Source organism: Zingiber officinale, chromosome 3B, assembly GCF_018446385.1.
Source record: "Zingiber officinale cultivar Zhangliang chromosome 3B, Zo_v1.1, whole genome shotgun sequence".
Lineage (NCBI taxonomy): Eukaryota > Viridiplantae > Streptophyta > Magnoliopsida > Zingiberales > Zingiberaceae > Zingiber > Zingiber officinale.
This window is the reverse complement of record NC_055991.1, coordinates 16,123,793-16,148,472: the sequence shown is the minus strand read 5'-3', so window position 1 is coordinate 16,148,472 and position 24,680 is coordinate 16,123,793. Positions and strand designations below refer to the sequence as shown.

General features: G+C 37.1%; 1 protein-coding gene across 2 annotated transcripts; it reads right to left on the bottom strand.

Moving 5' to 3' along the window:
- Window positions 1-1,095: 1,095 nt before the first annotated feature.
- Window positions 1,096-21,370, bottom strand: LOC122055979 (probable WRKY transcription factor 26). 2 transcript variants are annotated; one of them, XM_042617699.1, is made up of 4 exons: window positions 21,020-21,370; window positions 6,498-7,069; window positions 6,245-6,400; window positions 1,096-2,042 (listed from the first exon to the last, which is right to left on the bottom strand). In XM_042617699.1, exons 1-4 carry the CDS (start codon window positions 21,257-21,259, stop codon window positions 2,018-2,020), a joined length of 993 nt encoding a protein of 330 aa, XP_042473633.1. In that variant the 5' UTR covers window positions 21,260-21,370; the 3' UTR covers window positions 1,096-2,017. The 2 variants fall into 2 exon arrangements, with proteins under 2 accessions (XP_042473633.1, XP_042473632.1); XM_042617698.1 differs by having other exon boundaries at window positions 1,096-1,997.
- Window positions 21,371-24,680: the final 3,310 nt, after the last annotated feature.

Below are 24,680 nucleotides of genomic sequence, written 5' to 3'. Positions count from 1 at the left end.
GTAGAACCCATTATTCGCATCCATTATCATCTATGGATTGATAATGGATGTGCACTATATAATGGATTGGTTCCCAGAGGATTAGGACATCTATTTGAGACTTCTCTTCATTTCTCATTGACGCTGTCAACTCTAACTCTTCCGAAAACCTTCTTCTCCTTCTTCTTTTTCCACAGGATTATCGGATTGACGAACTCTACACAAAGAACAATGACAATTCTGTTACGTTCAAATTCTTCATAATTATAATATTTATGTATTTATTTTTTATACCTGTTCTTGATGAAATGAAAATTCATATTTGTATATTTTTATATTTCCTATATACAAATTCTTATATAGTTCTTATAAGTTATAAGGCTTGAGTTTTTAAAAAACTATCGAATATTTCTTCTTCCATTTATTAGACATCAAAAATATATTTATAAGGGTCCTATGGGTGTGATGCAATGGTAAAGTACAGGAGCAGTGAGCGAATATTCTAAAAGTTGACTTTTGAATGTGCAAAATTATGTTTTAGATTTATCCAATAAATAAATTAAGAGAAAACGCCTTCGACCTTCTGAATTAGTCTGGCGAATATATTAAAGGAAGTATGCTATGAGTTGGGAAAATCATTCATAAATTGTAAATTTCACCTTTCACTCAACTTGACCTTTTCTCAAAATGAATTAAAATGCAGCAATAATTTCTGTAAAAAATTGTTAATACTTTAATTGATATAGTCACCTTACATTTGAAATTTTTTGTCAACTAAATTTGTAAAAATTCTCAAAAAAAAATTATTAGGTTCAAAATTACTGAAAATTTATAGACATATTTGCTCTTTCATGTTTTATGAGGAAAAATATTTTTTTTATGAAAATTCACTATTAGTGTGGCACGAGATGCAAAGCATCCAAAATTTGTATCAAGTAGGGATTCAACAAGTAGTCTGATTTCTTATTTGCTTTTATAACCATTTTAATCTACATTTTAAAAGTATTTTCAATCATGATCATGGAGAACTATATATATCCCTTGAACATTAAGTCTTCCATTGTACTAGTTCAGCTTTGAACAACAAATAAAGCTGGTGAATGATCTAATCTCAGCTTGAACTTCAAAATCATACTTGTACTTCTCCATTAGCTGATAAAGAAAGGCATCCACTAAAGGACGTTACATATAGATAGATATCTGAAATTAACCTTATAGTCATTCAATTTTGGCCACGTTACTTAATACACATATTTTGCTTCCTCAAATTTCAAGCCATGTGAACTAAACCTATTGTTGCATGATACTACTATGATACAGAAAAAAATATTTTTATTTTTTAAAAAACATTGATATGAGGAGATGAACCTAAGCATTTCTTCGCTTAGCGTAAGGGAATACCTACTGCAATAAAAGTTCGTGCATAAGCTGAAGAAGCTGGGAATTTTCACATTATGAAGATCATTCACAAGCCTCTTTCTGTACAGGAATCATGCTGAGAGCTCGTACCATCTTCCATAGACTGCTGTTGGCCAAGTAGAAAATGAACTTCACTAGCATTTGGTCTTGAAAGATCATAAACTTTATAGTCATAAAATGCAGTGCCTGGCCTCGGAACGGACATCTGAAAAGGTGAGCTAAAGTTTAAATTTGATGGTGGATGTGGAAGAGTAGGCTCTTTGCAGTGAAATCTGGATGCAACTGATCCAAATGACAATGATTGTAGCATATCATAGGATGGAAAGGCCCTTGACAAGTCGAAAGTAGCATTCCCTCTGTTACTTGGAAATTCAAGATTTTCATGGAAGCTGGGGAATATATTCTGGCTTTCTTTGAGTTTGGAAGTGATGGAGGATTGAGCAGTTGGAGTGTTCTGTGGTTTCCCACCAGCGTTTGGTTTAGGCACGTCATGGTTGTGCTTTCCCTCATAAGTTGTGATCACTGATTTCAAGTCATGTGAGGCTCTTTCGATGAGTTTCCTTACTGAACATGTCGGATAGGTACACTTGTAATAGCTCCTGTTGTATAAAAGGACATATTAATAAAGCTGAGTCGCAACAAATCTGGAAACAGAATGTAAACATATTAGTTGAATGAATCAGTACATATCTGAAAAACTAAATCGCAAAAATATTTAGTCACAATTTAACATCATCAAAACTTAAACTAGTGCATCCGGGATGTTCCTATGAGGCGGTGCACTGATCTTCAAGCAAATGATAAAATTCCCCATATGAGTTGGAGGATGGAGAAGAAAAATCAGATGAGACTTGTTAGTATATTAAGCTAAATGGATAAACTATGAAGCTAAGTTATGAATGACGTGTGTAAATAATATATGGATCATAAAGTCCATTAAATGGATAAGACATGAGCTTTTTGAGAAGCTGCGGAGAAGGACTGATCCAAGTGTTGCAGGCTTAATCAACAGAAAGTTGATACATGTTTGATCAACACGGAGCTATCATTACGAGGACAGGCTGGTTGGACATGGCGCCCCTGACCACTGGGGGAAGTGGCTGTTGCACAGCTGCTCACGTCAAGACCTGTAAAAGGGGAATCAATGCGGTGTACAAGGATAGCAAGAGAAGCATTTGGAGAGTTACTACCATGAACCAGAAAGCTCAGGGCAACAAGTAACTGCTACCTTAAGCAAGCTCAGCTAACTCTCTCCACTGCAACCTAAATCAACCCACGAGTTACACCATGCCTTGTAGCCTAGCTTCACATCAGCCCAAGAACTACACCATGCCTTGTAGCCTAGCTTCACAACAACAATCACCACCCCACGCCCATACACCTCAAACAACCTGCTTACGCCTGTACCGAATTCAGTAAAATTCAATTGAACTCGACCCAGCCAAAGAAAAACTAATACCCTATCCAACCCAATCCAACTCTTCCAACCCAGTCTTCTCTATCTAGCTTCCCCAAGGTTGTCAAACTAGACCCAAGTTCTGTTAGAGTAATATATCTACTACAATCATGACTTTACCAAATTAGAGTTGTCAGTTGAAACTTGCTCAGCGTGGACTTAAGAGGAAACAATTAAAAATTCATTGGACATGCCCAGGAGGAGAAAAACTAAAACTGCAATTAGGCAAGAAGGGGAAGGGGGAAGTGTGAATTTCTACCTTGCAAAGCTATTAATAAAACAAATTGTTCAACTCTTGGACCATAAGCTCAGATGTTTCATTTAATTCACAAGTGGTGGACGGGGAAGGTTGAAAGGCAATTCAAAAGCAAAGTGAATGTCAAAAATAATGAGGGAAGATGCATATTGTGAAGGAAAACGAAGAAAGCTTAAAGGTGGACAGGGCTACATGGAAGAGGAGTTTGAATACACAAGGAAGAGGAAGAAGAAGCACTAGAGGATAGTATAGGGTGGACTGATGAAGAGGGGAATCTGGGGTTTCTTATTGGCAAATGAAAAAAACACAATTCTAGGGTCATAAGCTCAGAAGTTCTATTCAATTCAGTGGTAGTGAACAGGGAGACATGACAGGCGATTAAATCACCACTAAAGATAGTGTTAACAATAATGAGGAAGATATTCCTAATCTTGCAAGAAAGGAAGTTCGAAGGTGGATCCAGGGCTACTCGTGCGCTTTGGAAGAAGAAAATGTATGACTATGAAGAACCAAAGTTTGAATATCCAAGGAAGAGGGAGAAGAATGCCCTAAAGGTTGGGATAGAGTGATGAAAAACACAAGAAGAATATAATGTAGAAATTTCAAGAGCAAGACTGAAGAAACTTCTAGGCCATGCATAAACAAAGGGGGAGTATAGGTTCATCAGGACATGTGTTGAGTTTTTCCAACAATATTGTGGGGTGTGCACATTGGTGTTTTGCCCACTATGATTGGACCTCTCAAAGTTTTTAAAAAGATTCGTTAATATTATTATGCCGGTGGACACCCTGAAATAGAGCTAAGGTGGGAAAATTAAAGCCTCGAAGGGCCAAATAACTGAGGAAATCTAGGGTCCCCAAATCAGTTAGAAAGGCACCTGAGGGTGTTAAGACAAATGCCCACTATGGATGAGGCTCAAACGAACACCACTAAATGCCCTGCAATTTAAAGTATCATGGAAATCAAAGATCAGTTGCTTGAGCTCAACCTGGCTATAAGGTCTTCATTTCATAAGAAAGATAGATTAAAGTATTGTTAGTATCATAGAGAGTATAGGGACAGAATAGCTAAATGGATTCATTTGTAGATTCAAATTGAGAAATCAACAAGGGTAGAGCATTTGTGCAAGTTTGTAGGATAATGAAGGAGGATAAACTAAAGGTCGACTTACGTATTGTTACATCCACATCTAGAGGGGTTGTAATAAGTTCGTCTTATGTTGGAACGAAGCAACCTCAAATGTTGAAGACGCCAAGTAAGTCGAAGATTGTTGTTGTAGTTTATTATTTAGTTATGAATAAGCAACCTCAAATGAGGTAGGAGTCATAAAGTTGATCTAACGAAATGGAGTTTTTCCAAGCATTTCTTGAATATAGGACGAAATTAGTACATCTAAGAAGGTTATTAATAAAGAGAAACAGTCTGAATTTGGCCTTAGAGCCGAATAAACAATCCATAGAACATTAGTTTAGTAAATGAACATAAAGGAAGTTAAATCTAGGATTCGAAGGCGGTGAAAATTAGATTTAAGGTCTTTTGTAATTGTGCAAGGAGTAAAAGAGCCTCTTTGCTTGGTTAATGGACAACATGCACAAGTTGCACTTTGAGCAAATAAAGTCACATAAAATAAAGACAACATCTGAAGAACTCTTAAGACTAACTTTTTAGCGAGATAAATTTAGTCAAACTAGTGGTGAGTTGGTCACACCTAGGATAGATTGAATATATGTTGAGTGCCTCCCTAGTTGGCCATGAAGCGCAAACATGGGTTGAAAAAAAACCTGTTTGGTTGGACAATTTTCACCCAGTTTCAATTTCCATTTTTTTGAAAATACAGAAGTTTCTGGAGATGTGTTTGTTAACTTATTTCTGTGAAATGACACTCTAAAATATAAGAAGATGAAAAGGTGGAATTTGAAAAGAAAATAACATAAAAGCATGGTTTGAAATCTTGTACCGTGGCATGTGAAATGGTTGACCATTCTAATAAGTTACCAAAACTGGATACTACTCGGCACCTCCTATATCATTGTGTAAATTATGCCAATGAGTATCATTTCATGTCATCGCTCAACAGCTTGACATGTTAAAATTGAATAATGTTGTTATTTTTTCTTTTATAATTTATCTTCATACAAGCCGTGCCATGTGAAATGGTTGACCATTCTAATAAGTTACCAAAACTGGATACTACTCAGCACCTCCTATACCATTGTGTAAATTATGCCGATGAGTATCATTTCATGTCATCGCTCAACAGCCTGACATGTTAAAATTGAATAATGTTGTTATTTTTTCTTTTATAATTTATCTTCATACAAGATAATGTAAAATCGTAGCATTTGAGCTAGAAAGCAAACATTGAACTTAATTATATAGTCAGTGGCGGATCTAGACAAAAAAGAAAGAGGGTGCTCAAAGAAGGGAGCTGGAGCTTGTCTTCCTTCTCGCTGTCCCTCGGACTGCAACATACTGATGGAATTTTCCGGGAGCAAGGGGGTGCCTAACTTTTGTTTCTCCCAAAGGACGCAACCTTTCACCCAAAGTTAATATTTTGACCCCACTAAAAGAGTTAAATTGAGACAACCTTGCAATGCCCTGATTCCTATTGAAAACCTGATCAGTCATCCCTTCCTAAAGCACAAAATCTCACTAAACCCTATTTTCTAGAGTTAATTCCTGCTTCTTCCTAGAAACAATTGTGCTTTTTCACTCAATGCTTTCATTTTCACCTACAAGCTGATCATTTATCTTCTTCATCACCAGAAGACACCTAACAACTCTTCACTATGTATTTTATTTTTTTTTCATGTATTTTTTGGTTGGTTCTTATGATGGAAACATATTAGAAGAGTCTAGCATCCTTGTAATATCATCCTATATTGTATGAAAGTGACAATTGATTTTCACACTTACATGAGCTACTTTAAATATTCTATTGGTTGGCTCAAACGAATTGTATCTGGTGCAAGTAAAACTTGCTTGTTTCTCTTCCAACCATCTTTCACATGTATTTATAAATTTCCCCCACCCTTTATTGCCAATGAACATTTCTTAATATTCTAACAGATTTATAGAACATTGGCCTTTCTCAAAAAGAAGAGGAAAAGAGAAAACCTCAGAGATGCCATTACCTTGGATTTGGATTTCCTTTAACTACCTTCTGGCCATACTTCCTCCACCGGTATCCATCGTCCAGAATGTCCACATCGCTAACTGTTTGAATAACCACTCTTGGTTCACGAGCACCACAAATTGTATTTGAATCAACAAAATAGCTCTCTTCCTTCCTAATATTAACATGAGATTACACTCTTGTTTCTTGAATTTTGAAAAGTCTCTTGTTAAACAGTAAAATTGCATTGTGAAACTAGGAGGAAAGTTTACCTTCTTTTCAGCTCGGATTTGTTTCCATCATCATCATCATCCTGCTCAGCTTCATTTGCTTGAGTAACTGGATGCTTCATAGGAACTTTTGAGCATTTTTCTTTTGCCGTAGAGAGAGCATCTGAAAACTCAGTAAAATCAGATGTGGGTGATGCCCTCTCCATAGCTGTGTTCCAGTTTACAGCATTTTTATCATTGGATTCTTGCTGAGAACCTGTACTAATTGATTCCTCTTCAACATTTATGGTTGCTTCAAGACCAATTGCAGAGGTGGACAACTCGATTGAATAAGATGATGAAAACCCAGAGCTATGAGTTGGTTGAGGTTTTGGATGACGATGAGGACCCTCATAAATGATATCTGTAATATCACCTTTCAGAGAATGCTCTATCTTTTTCTTTACTCGACAGCTTGGATAAGTACATTCGGAGTAACACTGAGGAAACTCACTGCATTCGACCTGCTTCTGATCATACTCTCTCCAGTTGTATCCATCTTCTGATGTTCTTCCTATTAGAGTTGCAAACTCTGCTGACTGATCTTCCTTATGAAGTTGTTGTGCCATCAAATCCTTCCCATTTAAAGACTCATTAGGAAAATATGTCAACACGCTTACAAAATTGAAATCATCAATCAAACTGCCCTCTATTGTTGAAGTAATAAAAACTCCTTTATTATCCTCGAATTCTATCTGCAGCTTCCGCAACATATTTTGGATGGTTAAAAGCACCTGCTCTACTCTAGAGTCTAGATAGATAAGAATGCTTATGAATTTAAAAAGATAAGTAAAACAAACAAATGTCGTGGGAACTAATTTTGAATGGATACATTCAAAGTTTAAGACAGTTTCTATCTGATTGAAATGTACGATTTTGATATTGTACAATGTCATGCTGGTGCAGTTTTAATAGTTATTTAATTAAATTTTAATAATAACATGATTAATGTTATTATAAGTTGTAATTTTTAATTTAGCTATGATTATAACTAATTGTTTACTGAATAATCAATTAGAATTCTAATATATAATAATGTTCTTTCGTTAATATTTGTCAATTAATCAGATTATCTCATTAGAGTTAAAAAATTTATACTAATTAAGTTTTAATTTTTAGCTTTAGTCACTTATAAAATGTAAACTTCTTCCATTTTATAATGATTTATACTTATAATCTATTTAGCTTTTTCAGGTAAAATGCTGGAATAAGCAGCAAAAAATGAAACCTTCCTTTATAAACTAAGGTATACCTTTGATGCAGGATCAATCCAATAAGACCTCTTGAACTTCAAAAACTCATAATTTTTTACTTGGGACTCGGAATCAGGATTTGTCTGCGCTCACGTGTGCAAAATTTAGAGATTTACGTTTGTTACTAGAACCAGTAACTGCCAATTTTGAGCCAAAACAATACTGTATAGGACCTTTTCAGAGGATCCGAATATCTTTTTTCTATTTTTAATAATTTCTATTTTTATGGTATTTCGAGTATTTTTGGTATGTCGGGTATGGGTTTGTCTATATAAACGTCATGTTTAACTGTTTGCGGAATTATCCTATCTATTGAATAAAGTTTCTTTTTTTGGTAAAACCTTAAGAACGACGAGTTTTTCTTTGTTTTCGACAGTTTCTCTTCTTTTCTTCTTCTCAGTTCCCCCTTCTCGTCAGCTAACATTGTATCGGAGCTGGCAGGTTTTGATTGAGGAAGTTGAGCATCAAATCTAATGGAAGTTCGTCGTGGTTGTGCAAGACAAGTTCCGGCTGAGGAAACCTCGCACTGTGGTCATAGCACTCGGGATGAGATTGAGGATTTACAGAGACAGGTTGCAGATTTAACGTAGCGTGTAGCAGCATGAGATCTCGGAGATCATGAGATCGTGGATCTAAGTCTACCTTCGAGAACCCATATCACCGACAGGGAACGCCGTGGTCAGGAGGAGCCTTATGGAGACCTCGGTTTTTGGATTGATCTGCCCAAATTTTCTGATATGTTACAAGCAAAGGGCTTCGTTACGAAGTGGAGCGAATCTTCGACTATAAATAAGTTCCGAACCGGATAAAGGTGAAGTTCATTGCCATCAGACTTAAGGAGCGAGCATTGGCGTCGTGGGAGCAGATGCGACACTCATGAGGCAAATAGGGCAAATCCCAAATAACTGACGGGGTGAAGATATAGAAGAAGATGAAGGAACACTTCCTCCTTTCAGGTACACTTAAACTCTATTCCAGCGACTTCACTCATTGAGACAAGGGGCGAGATCAGTCGACGAGTATACAGATGAGTTCTACTAGTTGGTTGCTTGACACGACTAATCCGAGACGAAGGAGCAGATGGTGGAACCATACTTAGGAGATTGTGCTAGGCCTATTGTGGACGGTTCCAGAGGCCTTCCAATGTGCACTGGCGGTTGAAAACAATAGAATCGGAAACCAATGGGTAGAGGCTACCAAAACAATCGGAAAATTCGCCCTCAAGATTCTCTTCCTTCACAGCAGCAACCACCACAGGTTAATTCTAAGGCCCCTTTCAAGTGTTATCGTTGTGGTGAACAAGGCATAGGGCAAACCAATGCAGGAAACTTGATGCTAATTAGAAAGGCAAAAATTTATTGATCGAGGGAGACGTGGAAGAAGAGACAGCAGCAATTGGTGAACCGGTGTATGAAACTGACGACATGCTTTATGGTGATGGCCATGAGACTTTGGTCATTTGCAAGAGTCTGGTAACTCCCAAAGACAATTCAAGGGATGAATGGTTGAGATCCAATATTTTTCAGACTACCTGCACCATTGCGAATAAAGTTTGCAAGATGATCATCGACAACGACAGTTGTGAGAACGTAGTATTAGAAGAAGTTGTCCAAAAATTGCAATGGAAGACGAAATGTCATCTTAAGTTATATAAGTTGTCATGGCTGAATAAAGACAGTGAGATAACAGACAATGTCTCATATATTTTTCAATTGGCAGCAAATATTTTGATAGTACTTAGTGTGATGTGGTAGCCATGGATACATGTCATGTATTGTTGGAACGCCCTTAGCAGTATAATCGCAGCGTTATCCATGATGGACGAAAGAATACTTATACCCTTCACATCAAGGGAAAGAAGATTGTGTTGGCTACAATCTCAAGTCACTCAGAGAAGAAGGTGTACTTAAAATCCTAATCTCTTGTCTTCTTCTTCCTTATTATTGTGAGCTATTTATGTTGAGAGAGAGAGAGTTGTAAACCTTGTAAAGTTTCTCTACCTTCGGCATAGTTCCGAGAAGGAGAGGTTTCATAGTGGAAGGGTGACTGTGGTGTGGATCCTTGGACTAGTCATCTCCTCAAGGAGGTGGATACCAAGTAAATACAAAGAGTTGGCATTGTCTTCAAGTTTCCGCTATGCAAAATCAAGTCAACCAAGAAATCGAAAAGAGTCATTCACCCCCGCCCCCCTTCTAGCTCAACCAATCCTAACAAGTGGTATCATAGCAAAGTTGGCTTTTGAGGATTCACCTCCAAGGAAGCACAAGTTTAGAGCTACAAGATGAGGGACATAGCACTTCACGACCACCATTCTATGAAGGCAACAACTTTGCTTACTGGAAGAGTCGCATGGAGCACTATACCGAAATTGACATGTGGTTCTCAATCACGGAGGGATTCATGGTGCCAACCGAGGATGGAAAAGTGCTTAAATCATCAAGGTGGACCATTGAACAAAAGATGAAGACTCAAGCAAATGCTAAAGCGATCGTGACTCTCCAATGTGGGTTGAGCTCGGAGCAACTCAACAAGGTTGGACCCTTCAAGAGTGCCAAGGATTTGTGGGATAAGCTCATTGAGCTAAATGAAGGCACCAAGAATTCAAGAATGGCAAAGAGAGATCTCCTAATAAATCAACTTCAAATTTCACACTGAAGGATGGAGAAACAATAAGTTCACTACATGGGAGATTCAAGGAACTCCTAAATGGTCTTCATTCAGTTGGAGAAAGTGTGGAGAACCGGGATCTCATAAGGTATGCACTAAAATCCTTCCTAAGAAATTCATTATGGTCATCCATGGTGGATGTCTATAAGGTTTCAAGGGATTTGTCAATAGTAAAGTTAGATAAATTATTTTGTGAACTCGAATTGCATGAGCAAGCTAACGCAAACCACAAAAAGAAAGGTATAGCATTGATTGCAGATGAAAAGAGCAAGAAGAAGCACAAAGAAAAGAAGAAGGAGAAGGAGTCATCTTCAGAATTTGAGCAAGACAGTGATAGTGATAGTGATAGTGATGAAGAGCTATCATCAAGTGAAATGACAAATTTGTTCGAAGAATGATGAGACGCTCAAGAAAGTTTGACAAGAAGAATGTCAAGAAGATCTTCAATGATGACAAAAGAAAAGGTAAATCTCTTGTGGATTCGAAATCTAAAACAAATGTAATTTGCTATGAATGTAAGAAAAAGGGGCACTACAAAACGGAGTGTCCAAAATTGAAGAAGCAAGAAGAAAAGATTAAGAAGAAGAAGAAGGCTTTAAAAGTCACATGAGATCTCATCGGAAGAAGATGAAAGGAAGAGCTCAAAGCACGTGGCATTCATGGCCTTAAGCCATGTGGAATATAGTGAAGGTGAAGATAGTCATGGGGAAAATGAGGAATCTTCAAGTGAGTCATCATCTAGTGATGACGACGCAATTTCTGCCAAGCTTGATAATGTATGTTACCATTGCATGTTTAACTAATGCTCTAGCAAAATCAAAAGATAAGGTTAGAAAGTTACAAAATGTATTGAAATTATTTAAGAATGAAATTGTGTCATGTAAAACTTACATGCGTCATGAAAATGACATGAATGAATTTGATGACCTTATAAATGAGAATGCATCTTAGAAATTACAAGTTAATGATCTTACAGGTGCTTTAGAAAAGTTTACTTCAAGCTCTAATATTTGGACAAGATTCTAGGAGCTCAAAGGGGTGTCTACAACAAAGCGGGTTAAGGATTTAAATCACAACATAAAGAAATCAAATTCATGTCTCTAGTTAGTAGAAACCATTGCTTCAAGGGTTAAGATTGTGTAAGCTTGGGTACCCAAGTAATTTGTTGTTAATGCTACCGGATCCAAAATTTGGGTACCAAAATATTTGGTTTATTGTATTTGAAGAAGCATGCACCGAGGGGGAGCATCCAACAACATGATTTATAGATAGTGGATGCTCTAGGCTCATAACGAGAGACTTATCAAAATTCTCATCATTTAGACACAAAAGTAAAGGTATCGTTTGTTTTGGTAATAGTAGTGAATTAAAAGTTATGGGAATAGGAGATATCAGAATTTCTGAAAAATTTGTGATAAAAAATGTTTTATTAGTGAAAGGCATGACCTTTAATCTTCTAAGTGTTAGTAAACTATGCGATTCGGGTTATGGAGTTAACTCATCTCAATGTCTAATCAAGCATAGTAAACTAAACACCATTATGCTCATAGGCCATAGAAAAGAAAATATTTATCAAGTTGAATTATTTGGTGCTATTAATGTATTTGGTAAGTGTCTCATGTCTAAAGAAGAGGAGACTTGGCTTTGGCACTGGAGACTTGCTCACACCAACATGAGGAATATCAAAAGGCTTTCAAAGAAAGAGTTGGTGCAAGGATTTCCAAAGTTAAAAGTTTCAAAAGGATAAAATATGTGATGCATGTCAAATGGGTAAGCAAACCAAAGCTATCCATAAAGCTAAAAATGTTGTAAGTACTTCAAATGTATTGGAGCTCATTCACATGGATTTGTTTGATAGTAGTAGATATATTTCTTTAAATGGTAGTAGGTATTGCTTTGTGATTGTAGATGATTACACTAGATATACATGGGTATTTTTCTTGAAACATAGGGATCAAACTTTAAATACCTTGATTGCTTTTTGTAAAAGGGTAGAAAATGAAAAGAATCACAAGATAAACAAAATAAAAAGTGATCATAGAGGTGAATTTGAAAATGATAGGTTCACAAGTTTTTGTATGGAAAAAGGTTATAAACATGAATTTTCCACCCTTAGGACTCCTCAACAAAATGGAGTTATTGAGAGGAAAAATAAGATTTTGCAAGAGGCCGCTAGGAGCATGTTAAATGAATATTCACTTCATAGCTACCTATAGGCCGAAGCAATTAATACGTCTTATTATGTACAAAATCGAACATTAATACATAAGTTTCTAAGAAAAACACCTCATGAGTTGTGGTTTGGTAAACCACCTACAATTAAACATCTTAGAGTGTTTGGATGTAAGGTTTACATTCTAAACACCAAAGTTCAATTAGGAAAATTCTCCACTAAGGCGAATGAGGGTATTCTTGTAGGTTACTCAAGTTATAGCAAAGCATATCGAATTTACAATAAAAGATCTAAATTAGTTGAAGAATCATTAAATGTTGTGTTTGAAGAAAATCCTCCATCAAATCCTACTAGAACAAATAATGAAGAATTACAATTTGAGGTAGAGAAATTAACATTAAAAGAAGGAAATGATCAAGGGGGAGAAAACCAAGAGAGTGATAGTGAGAAAATTAAAACTTTACCACTTGAACCCGAAATTACAACAAATCAAGAATCAAGACCTACTAGGATTCATGTCAATCATCCCTTAGATCAAGTAGCAGGAGATATCACACAAGGAGTGAGAACTCGATCTTATTTTAGAAACAAAGGAAGTTAAGTAGCCCTAATCTCTCAAATTGAACCAAAAACCATTGATGATGTCTTGCTTGATCCGGATTGGATTTTGGCAATGCAAGATGAATTATCTCAATTTGAGAGAAGTCAAGTTTGGAATCTAGTTCTTAGACCTAAAGAAAAATCAATTATTGATACAAAATGGGTCTTTAAGAACAAACTTGCTAATAAGGGAGTAGTTGTAAGAAACAAAGCTAGATTGGTTGCTAGAGGCTTCAATCAAGTAGAAGGGTTGGATTATGATGAAACTTATGCACCCGTAACGAGATTGGAGTCTATTAGGATGATGTTGGCATTTGTCGCTCATAAGGGATTTAAATTGTATCGCATAGATGTAAAATCAGTGTTTTTAAATGATTTTATAAAGGAAGAGGTATATGTAGAGCAACCAGAGGTTTGAAAATTTAGAATCTCCAAATCACGTGTATAAGCTTAAAAAGGTCTTATATGGGCTAAAATAAGTTCCACGTGTTTGGTATGAACGGTTATCAACATTTTTAGTATAAAAAGGATTTCATAGAGAAAAGATTGATCCTACCTTATTCTTGAAAAATAGTTGTAATGATATCTTTGTGGCCCAAGTCTATGTAGATGACATCATTTGTGATTCCACGAATAAAGATTTCTTAAATGAGTTTATCAATCACATAGAGAATGAGTTTGAAATAAGTTTGGTTGGTGAGTTGACATTTTTCCTACGTTTAGAAATTAAACAAACAAAAGAGGGAATTTACATTTATCAATCTAAATATGCCAAAGAATTATTTACGAAATTCGGAATGGAAAATGCCAAAAATATATCTACTCCCAAGACCACTAACACTAAATTAGATAACGATCTCGAAGGAAAAGAAGTTGACTCTAAGGTGTATCGTAGTGCTATAGGGAGTCTTCTTTATCTCACGGCTAGTAGACCCGACATACTTTTTGTCGTGGGTATGTGTGCAAGGTATCAATCGTGTGCCAAGGAGTCACATTTGAGTGTCGTTAAGTGAATTTTTCGATAGCTCAAGGAAACTCAAAATGTCGGCCTTTGGTATCCACAAACCGAAACTTTTGATCTTGTGGGATATAGTGATTCCAATTATGTCGGATACAAATTGGATCGCAAAAGTACTAGTGGTGGATGTCAATTTCTAGAGTCCTCTCTAGTAGGTTGGTCAAGTAGGAAACAATATTGTGTAGTTCTCTCCACAACCGAAGCTGAATATATTGTTATAGGAGAGTGCATATCACAATTATTGTAGATAACCCATTCTCTAGAAGACTATAAACTCACTTATAAAAATGTCCAAGTCCTTTGTAATAATGTGAGCACAATAAATTTGACAAAAGATCTCGTCCATCATTCAAGAACAAAACACATAGAGGTCAAGCATCATTTTATTCATGATCACGTGACTCGAGGTGATATCGTTCTAAATTATATTAAGTCAAAATCAAACTTAGCCGACATTTTCACTAAACCTCTTCCCGAAGTTGATTTTAGTTTTTTTCGAAGGGAATTGAGAATGTGTTATATTGTAGACTACAATCCTCCATGATCATTTCAAAGATAAAATTATCGAAGTTTCCTTAACCTTTGTTTTCCTTGCTTTGTTCTCTTGACATGTTTAGATGAGAGTGAGAAGTTAGGGACAATTCCTTTGGTCATAATGCTTGTTATGATGCATTATTTTGGTCATTTGTCTAATCATAGGGAAAGCAAATGTACAAATAATATACATTTAGCCCAAAGATTATGGTTGGAAATTCTGTTTTGAACAACATCTCAAAATCATTTGTTTTTAACCTTGGTGAAGTCTATCTCTTAATCAGAATCACCATTAATTCATTAGATACAAACTTGAAAAACATTGAAGTTTTTAAATGGTTTCCAATTATGTGACAATCCTTGAAAATAATGGTTATTTTTATCAAAAACTATTTTTCCTTAATAATAAAAGACATAAGTAATGTATGCCCAAAATTTCATGATTTTTGAAATTGTGTACAATTAGTTATGCATTTCTGAAATTCGGTCCAAATCAAATTCAAAAATGCAGACTTATCAGTAATCTCAATCGATTGGTCAATCGATTAGGAGGCCCGTGTTTTCACACAAAGCATCACGGAATCGATCACTAGATCGATGCAGTGAAAATCAATCGATCAATTGATCAATTGATACGTTGTTCGAGTCGCACAGGGTTGTCTTGAATCAATCAGGCAATCGATTCTATTTGTCGCAATCGATCGGACGATCGATTGGGGAATTCCCTTCATGGACAGTATGACCCGTCGATTCACTTATTTAAAATCCCTATATCTTCGCGAAAAGCAATTCCCACTCTTCAAACACTTCCAAGCGTGTCCCGCGCCCTAGGTCTCGAGCGATTTGGGCGATTCTCCCGGCGATTCTCCCATGCCTTCCAACTAGCGTCTCCAACGGTTTTCTCCGGCGACAAGGGCCCTCATCTTGTTTTTCCCACTTTCGTGCTCTCTTCTCACGGAGAAGAAGGCGTTCGGGTCTACTACTTCTAGTCTCGTCGTCACACAACCCAGCTTCACTCAACGACCATTCTTCGCACGTAGATGAGGAATCCGAACCATAAGTAAACCCTAAACCTTAACTCTACTCTTTTTCCAGATTCTGTAATATTAGTAGTGCTTTAGGTTTCTAATCTTTTTGTGATTCAACATGGCATATCACTCATGCATCATTTATGCACTGTATTCATTGCATTGGTGTTGTTTTCATTTCCTTTCATTCATTATGTTTAGGAAAAAGCCGAAGGTCAGTGAATCCAGTGAGGGGTCTTCTCAACTTCTACCTCGACCCCTACCCCCACTTACCAGCATTTCCCCAATGCCTTCAGCAGGCGTTTAACAGAAATACTTTCAAGCTTATCCCTCCTAAGTCTATTGATAGGTAATTTTATCATAATTCTTGTTTTGAGGTATATTCCTTAATCGAACACTATAAGCTTGATTCCATTGTCTATTGTGAGAGGAGTGTCAATGTCGTGCTTGTATCTGAGTTCTACAATAACTTGCATACATCAGATGGAGTTGTTTACCGTACTCGTATCGCCAAGCGTAGTTTGAACTTTTCTTATCAAATCCTTCAGAACTTTTGGGGGTGTCGTCCATCGACGAATGAGTTTGTATTTTATCCTACATTACCTGATCTTTTGTCTCCACCATTTGAGCATATCACTATTGATTCTATGCATCAGAGTCTCTTTGGTCGTCCTCGTCCGGACGGTCCAAATGCACATGTTAATACATTCTCCCCACTTGAATTATCCGCCAGGGACAATGCATTATTCAAAATAGTTATTAATTGTCTTTTACCTATTGTCTCTCGTGCCTTAGCCCTCGTCAGACCCTCTCACATGTTTTTGTTGTACGCCATATGACATTCCCTTGATGTCAATATCATTTTGAACATCTTTCATTGCATTATTCATTTCACTCAGCCGGTGCATCGGACAATCCGCATACCTTTTGGCAACATCATTACAGATTGGCTGGAGTCCATACACATTAATGTCTCTCGGGGGAAACTAGAGCCTATGATCGTCGTGTATTCCAGAATATCTGCATGGTCCTTCACAAAGGCCGGTATAGAGGCTGGGTCGGATGGTGTACAATGGATCGACTGACGTGCCCTTAGTGAGGGGCCAAGGGATCGACCTCAGGGGGCAGTGCAAGAGCTGGCTCCGGGGGCAGCTGATCTTAAGGAGGATGTTGAGGCACCTGCTCCTCCATTAGAATTGCTTAGCTTTATACACTCGAGGAGACCATAGGCACTCGTCTTGAGGAGCTGCGCATGGATATTGCTGAGGTGCGCGCAGAGGTTGCCACCATTGAGCGTTGACTAATTGCTATGTAGGCTAGCTTTGACTCTGGCTGATTTAATGTAATCCTGGATGTCGGGCCACTCTTCTCAGCTTCCCCCCTCTAACGAGTGATGTCCCGCCTGATGTAGATGTCCCCATGGGTCCTGCTCCGCTCCGTTCCGCTCCTGCTCTGCTCCTACTCCTGCTCCTGCTCTGCTCCTACTCCTGCTTCTGCTGAAGGCAACACAGTTGATTTTTATGTCTCGTTATGACATGTCGCTCTCACTTTTTTATGGATATGGTTGTTTGACTTGTCGTTTATGATGTGCACTTTGGGCATTTTGTTTGTGTGCTATATATATGATATGTCACTTATATGACTTTATGTTTGTGATGCAGTGTCTTCTATTTTGTTATCAAAGTGTCTGGTTGCATAATACGTAGAGATATACCCTATCGTTCTTTGGTTTAGGGGGAGTGCTCCTATCAGGTTTTGTGACTACTTCTATATTGTGATCGCTTGTGCTTGGGGGAGTGCTCCGAGTGTATATTGTGATTGACTAATGCACACATTGAGGGGGAGCTCTTATAATTTCCTTTTGATATTTGGCAAAGGGGGAGATATAAGTTTAAGTTTATGCTTATTTGAAATGAAATTCATGCTCACTTGATAATTTAATAATAACATGATGATTTGCTAATTTTGATAATACTATTTACCATTTTGTTATTATGATATGTTGAAAATTAGTCTAAACTTAAATAAATTGTCAAACATCAAAAATGGGAGATTGTTGGTGCAACCATGCCCTGAAAGTTTTAATGTGTTAACAATTATTTAAGTTTAGGTTAATACATTAGATCTAACATGAGTTGCGAGTTTGCAAGAGAAGCTCTTGTAGATTGGAAGACCGGATGCAAGGTAAGAGAAGTCCAACGAGGTTGAGGACCGGATTCTTGGCAAGCGAAACCCTTGCAAGTCAAAAGATCGAATACAAGGCAAGATAAGTCTAAGGAAGTCGAGGACCAGATTCTTGGTATGAAAACCCGGAGATGAGGAAGCTCTAAGCATAAAGTCCAAGGAACAGAAGGTTCATCTAGCATGAGGTACTTGAAATGATTTGGGTTTATGTAAAAATTAAATTGTGAGCTAAAATGTGTTTCAATCAATTAATTGATCGATTGGGAACCAATCGATTGAGAAACACCTTGCCGAAAACAGTGTGTTCCTGGATCGATTAGCCGATCGATTGAAGAGGATTTTACGTAAAGCACAGAATGCTCCTAGATCGATCAGCTGATCGATTGGGAGTAACCAGTCGATCAGCAGATCGATTGACAAGGCTTTTTGCTCAAAAGCAAAGAATGCTCCTGGATTGATCAGCTAATCGATTGGGAGTAACCAATTGATCAGCCGATCGATTGACAAGGTTTTTTTTGCGAAAGCACAGAATGCTTATGGATCGATCAGCTGATCAATTGGTGGTAACCAATCGATCAACCGATCAATTGTGCAGCCTTTTCGCGTAAAGAAACAGAAGCCTTAATCAATAAGTGGATCAATTGGTGAGTTCAATCGATTAAGTTTTTAGCCCAATCGATTGGGATTCAAATGAAACGATCTACACCGTTAATCTGGAGTTGGTGGCGCTCAACGGATATCTCGGAATCGATTGGAGATTTACCTGAATTGATTCACGGCGGCATCTTTGGTTGAAACGGCTATCTTTTCGAAGATTTTTAAAGGAGTTCTCAGCTAAAAGCGATAGACATCGCTTGAAAACACTGTTCCATCGCACTCCACCGTCTCTATTGCTCACTAGTGCTCAAGCTCAAGCAAAAGTTCAAGCACTCAAGCTCTCACTAGTGCTACAATCTCAAGCCACTCAAAGAAGAAGAAGGTGTACTTAAAACCCTAATCTCTTGTCTTCTTCTTCCTTATTATTGTGAGCTATTTCTATTGAGAGAGAGAGAGCTGTAAACCTTGTAAGGTTTCTCCACCTTCGGCGTAGTTCCGAGAAGGAGTTTCATAGTGGAAGGGTGACTATGGTGTGAATCCTTGGACTAGTCATCTCCTAAGTGGATACCAAGTAAATACAAGGAGTTAACATTGTCTTCAAGTTTTCCGTTGCGCAAAATCAAGTCAACAAAGAAATTGAAGTCTAGCTCAACTGGTCCTAACATGTAAGACTATAGGGAAGCTTTTGCACCTGCAGCCAAACTAAACTTAGTTCAAGTCCAACTAACAATGGCAGCAAATTCGAATGACCTCTTCACCGACTTAACATCAAGAATGCTTTCCTACATGGTGAATTGTATTAGGACGTATATATGGAAAAACCCTCTATATTTGAATGATCAAGGCAATGTTAGGAAAGTTTGTATACTTGAAAAAAACCTCTATGAGCATAAACATACCTAAAAGCATGGTTTGATCAACTAACAAAGTCATATCTTGTTTGTGAAATTAAAACAAGGGGAAAAGGATTATCATCGTTGTGTACGTGAATGATATCATAATTATAGGACACTGTAAGGAAGAAAGTAGTGATGTGAAGAAGCTCTTAGACTGAGAATTTGAGGTAAAGATCTTGGGAATTCTCAAGTACTTTTCTTCAATCTACTTAAATCCTAATTGCATTCGGTTTTCCAGCTTAAGCCTAACTAAAAGCTGCCTAATTTGTAAAGCTGTTACCATGTTGTATCCCTCTAAACTAGCTTCACATTCCCAAAAAACCCAATGCAATTTGGAAGGTTACATTTTAACATGTCATAAATTTATATAATTGTTCATTATGAGAGTGTGTGCCTACTGAAAAAGCCTATTTCTTCACTGAAGTAATTAACATGAATGTGTGCACCTTTCGATGAAATATGATTTTTGAAAAGTAATATGACTAGTTTTAGCTATTGAACAGCTTAATCTCTAGTTTTTCATCCTTCATGTTCATAGAATCATGAGAGAAAACATGTTTGAATATGAGTTGTCACTTTAGAAATGATGAGATTCTCATACTGTGAGAAAAGCAATGTCTCAATAGTCATGAGGAACTCTCAACAGTCTTGTCCCAACTGCAAAGTAAGTGTAAGAATTATTCCTAGAGAGTAACAACTTCAAAAACTCAATCATCTTTTTATATTTGATAGACTTGTAAAATCACATATATGGATTTGAACTAGTGAACACAAGGAATGAGTATTCAAACAACAAGAAGATTGAGATGTTCAAATCCCAACAGAACAGTTTGGAATCCAAATTTCATTCACTTTCGTAGTAAAGATTCTCATTCTCAACAATATGTGAGGTTGCTAACACTTGGAATTCAACTTTGCCTAATTGAGATTTATAGAAACTCAAACAATAAATAGCACTTGCAGTTCTCATATTCCAAAGGAACTCTCAACATTCTCGTACCAAGTGCAAGATGAGAATAATTGGTAGTGCAACATCTATCATGAATTAATTTTTTATGAGAAGAAGAAGAAATTATGGATCTGGAATATTCATAAACCAGGAATGAGTGTTGAAGCTACTAAAAAAAATAGTTTTCCAAATTCCACTAGAAAGAATTTTGGTTTCCAATTTTATCAAATTTTTCTGATTAAATAAACCTATACAGAACAGAAAAGAATGATCTAGGAAAGAACCAAATGAAATGCATGAATCCCCTAAAGCACCAGGTCTGGAGTTATATCTGAGAATTCATTTCTGCATGATATGAATTTTTTTTTTCTATATAAAATGAGTTCAAACCAAGTTTTAAACTAAAGAAGGTGCATCTGAGCATGTCGTCTAATAGGTCACGGGAAACACTAACAAAAGTGCCAAAGAAAACCCAAAAAGTTCAAGTAAAGGCACGAAATGCTTCCCACCCCACATTAGCACGGACCGACACATCCAAATCAGGACGACGGACCTTCTGCGACAACATAAGATTAACAACCGCGATCACGAAATCGACGGGAGGGGGGAATAAAGCTTCTCCGTACCTGATGAGACTTGAGGAGCAAGACCGGCGAATCGAGCAGCGCAGTGGGGCTGATACCGGGCGGAATCGTGACGAGGGCAGCGGGCGAAGCGAGAGGGCTGACGCTCCTGAACCGAGCCGTCGTGCTCAGTCGTGGCGCAGGCTCGACGAACCCACACCTCGCCGCCCTCCTCGCCGCTATGCTCCCGACCGCCACCTTCCTCGCACCGCCGCCGCTTCCGCCGCTACTAAGATCCGCCATTTCTCCTCCAGAGTATTTCCAACACTATCACCGATTCAAATCCACAGCAGCTTCCTACTTTCCTGCATCGATGGATCGCCAGTGTCGCTGCAGAGCACTGTTAAAATATTCTTTCATTTTAAACACATTGCGGAATTCCACTTTACCCCCTCGAGCAAAATTCCAATTTATCCTTTTTACTCCGTCAAATTTTTACTATAAAACTTTTCATTATAATGTCAAACTGATCCAATTTAGAAATCAGTGTGGATTAAATTGTAATCCGTCCTCTTGTAAATATCTTTTAGCGTCCGAGTGCTATCTAATTGCTCGTTGTTAATATTTGTGCTGTGTTTGAGTGGGATTGATTTGGATGTAATTGGCTCTTCTTCCGCATCTTATTATTATTATTATTTTTTTTTTTTTGACTTTTTTGAATCGAGCGCCGATATTTTATTCGATTTAATAAAGAGCCTCAAAGACGAGAGACGACAGAATGAAAGGGGAAGAGGAAAAGGACGTTGCGTGGATTGAGTGAGTTGTTCGACTGGCGCAGATGCTTTGACTGAAGAAGCATTCGCCCCTCCGTCCAATTTCCAAAGTGGGGATTTCACTTTACTACTGCTATTTTTATTAAATATTCTTTTCATTTTAGTAAAATACTGATTTTTTTATTATTATAAAATACTTATATAAATACCAACTACATCCAAATAAAATTAATGTTAACATGAACTTAATTTTTTTTTAAATCAATTATGTATTATATTTAAAAATAGGTAAATTATAAATATATTTTTTCCTCCCTTAACCATATTAGATTTTAACTCTCAGCTTTTGGCAATAGCAATGAAAATTTTCATTTTAAAAAAATACATGAAACTAACAAAAAATGACTTGGGTTTTAAAAGAAGAAGCTACCATTGATTTAAGTTGAGACATGTTGATCATTGGTAAGTTGGAGTCAACTATGTTGACTAAGGGAATAAAAGAAGTAAAAAAAATCAAAAAATGGAGAAAAATTTCAAGCGTGTCGAGTGCTAGTAACTATTTTGGAAACTTAATACCATTTTTAAGAATTAAAGAATATGTTTTAACACTCGATCATATTTTAATTAATGTTTGGTTACTAAAAAGGTTATATAATTCTCATGAATAAAAAAAATGGATCCTAAAATAATAATAATATATATTATATTATTTTCCTTTTTTGACACCATCTTTATTTTGATATATAATTATTTTTGGTCAAATCATGATTGATTCGGTACCCAAAACATATTATTTAGATCACATCATAGTTTTAAAGAGTCATAAAATGTATTACTTTTTTAAAAGATGTTTTTGACGCATTCAACTGTCTTTTTGAATTTTTCTAGGACTAAATTCCGGTCAAAATTTATTCCATTTGTGGCCTCTAGCAATCTTGCTTTGACCATTTGTGGCCTCATAATCCGGGTTAAAATGGATTCTACTTTGATTTATAATGGTAGATGCGAATTTAGTTTTCTCAATGCCCATTGTGACCATTTATACATGGTCCCCTATTTAGAATTTGCGCCTCTACAGATAGGTGTAGTTAGTACTTGTATGAATGTTTGTTTTAATAGGAATTGGAGTCACGGATACAAAATATTTCATTAGATGTTTAACTTCCCCCATGCAAAGGGTTGTTGGTGCTAAAGCAAAATGTATCTCGTAATTTATATGTTTGTATCTTATCATAGGGCCGGCGATAATTGACGGTTAAAATGAGTTATATTACTTTTTGCTCCTATTTAGAATTTGCACATCTTTATTCTTGTTTTTTTGCATTTAATTTGTTTATTCTCAATTACTTGAGCCTTGATTGTTATTTGGGATTGATACTGAATCTAGTATTCATGGTGCTCGATAGTCCACTTTATCAGTCTCCCTAAAACCTTTGGATGAGTAAGGATATGACCTATGGGATTGTTATTAGTATTGTGACTGAGTGAGACAACAAATAAGGCAGAGCCTACTAGCGCTGAGGTTTAATGCCAAGACAAGTGATAGTATTCTTTTTGCTTGATTGGGCTCCTCCTCTTTAGAAGTTAGATCGACTTCCAAACTCCCATGATCCGGTGGCCTGAAAGGTAACACAAGTTAAGGGTTGGCTGGCTCTACCGGTGTAGTCACTCTGATGCTCAAGTCAGTCACCAATAAGAGGGATCTAGGGTTTTTAGAGATGTAAAACGGGAAGAAAAAGAAGAAAAAAACTAGAAAAGAGAAAACGTTAGTGGAGAAAAGTTGCCTCCGCTTGCAAAAAGAAAACCATACCTCCAACTTACTCTCTCTCTCATGCTTATATAGTTGTTAAAAGAACATCTCTACATTAGATATCGTGCTTTCCTTCATTCTCCTGGTAATAATGAGTGAGGGAACCAAATCCGACGATCATTAGCTACCTCTCTATTCATCAATCACCATGTATTCATAGGAGATCAATTAGGACACCAAATCAGACAACCATTAGATATCTCTCCATTCATCAATCGCGCCGTATTCATAAGAAGACCATTAGGGGAGCAGATCCGACAACTACTACTAGATTTTCTATTCAGAAGATGCCATGTATTTTAGAGGAAGGCAATTAAGAAGCTAGATATAAATACTTAGCCTGGGTGATTAGAGGAATCTGATATCTGAATACTGAGGCTAGGTGCTCGATGGATGCTAGTACCTGAGCACAAAGTCCAAGTGCTTAGTAGATGTTGGTATATGAGCACTAAGGCCAAGTGCTCGGTGGAAATTGGTATCTGAGTGTCAAGATCGAATGTCCAGGATAATTCGATACCAGAGCACCATGGTCGGTGTCTTGGTGGATGCTAGTACCCGAACACTAAGTTTAGGTGCTCGATGGAAGCTAGTATCTGAGCACTGAGGTCAGATGCTTAGTGAAAATTGGTATCTAAGCGTCGAGCCCAAATGTTCAGGAAAATTCGATACCTGAGCACCAAGGCCGGTCTCGATGGATGCTAATACCTAAGCAATAAGATCGAGTGCTTAGGAAATAACTCGAGTACCATTAATAAGTTTCTCCCAGTTGGTGTATCTTAGCTTGACCCCTTTGAGCAGGTAATTGGCATAGTATACCAGTTTCTAAATTAAGACCTCCTGTTAAAGAAGGACCAAGATGATGGCTTCCTCCATCACTACTAACTATATCATAGCTGATCTCCCAAGATAGACTTTAACATAATTGAAAGGTCAACCAAGGATTTTTTTTTTTTTCAAATCAAAGAAGACTTGTTCACATTTTCATCCTAGTGAAAACAAGCAGTCTTCCTTAGGACCTTAAAGAATGATAAACTTTGATTGACTAATCAGGAGATGAACCTAGAAAGGGCTCGGCCAACCAATCATGGGATCTCTTGCAGATTTTTCGGGGAGCTCATGTCTTGCACAATGTTAAAAATTT

What these genes read in the sequence shown, in the direction of transcription:
- LOC122055979 (XM_042617698.1), bottom strand. Translation starts at nt 21,259, where the DNA reads ATGGCGGATCTTAGTAGCGGCGGAAGCGGCGGCGGTGCGAGGAAGGTG. An exon ending in AAATCCGAGCTGAAAAGAAG is followed by an intron (nt 6,401 to 6,497) that starts GTAAACTTTCCT and finishes TGTTAATATTAG; the next exon opens with GAAGGAAGAGAGCTATTTTG. An exon ending in AAAGGAAATCCAAATCCAAG is followed by an intron (nt 1,998 to 6,244) that starts GTAATGGCATCT and finishes TTTATACAACAG; the next exon opens with GAGCTATTACAAGTGTACCT.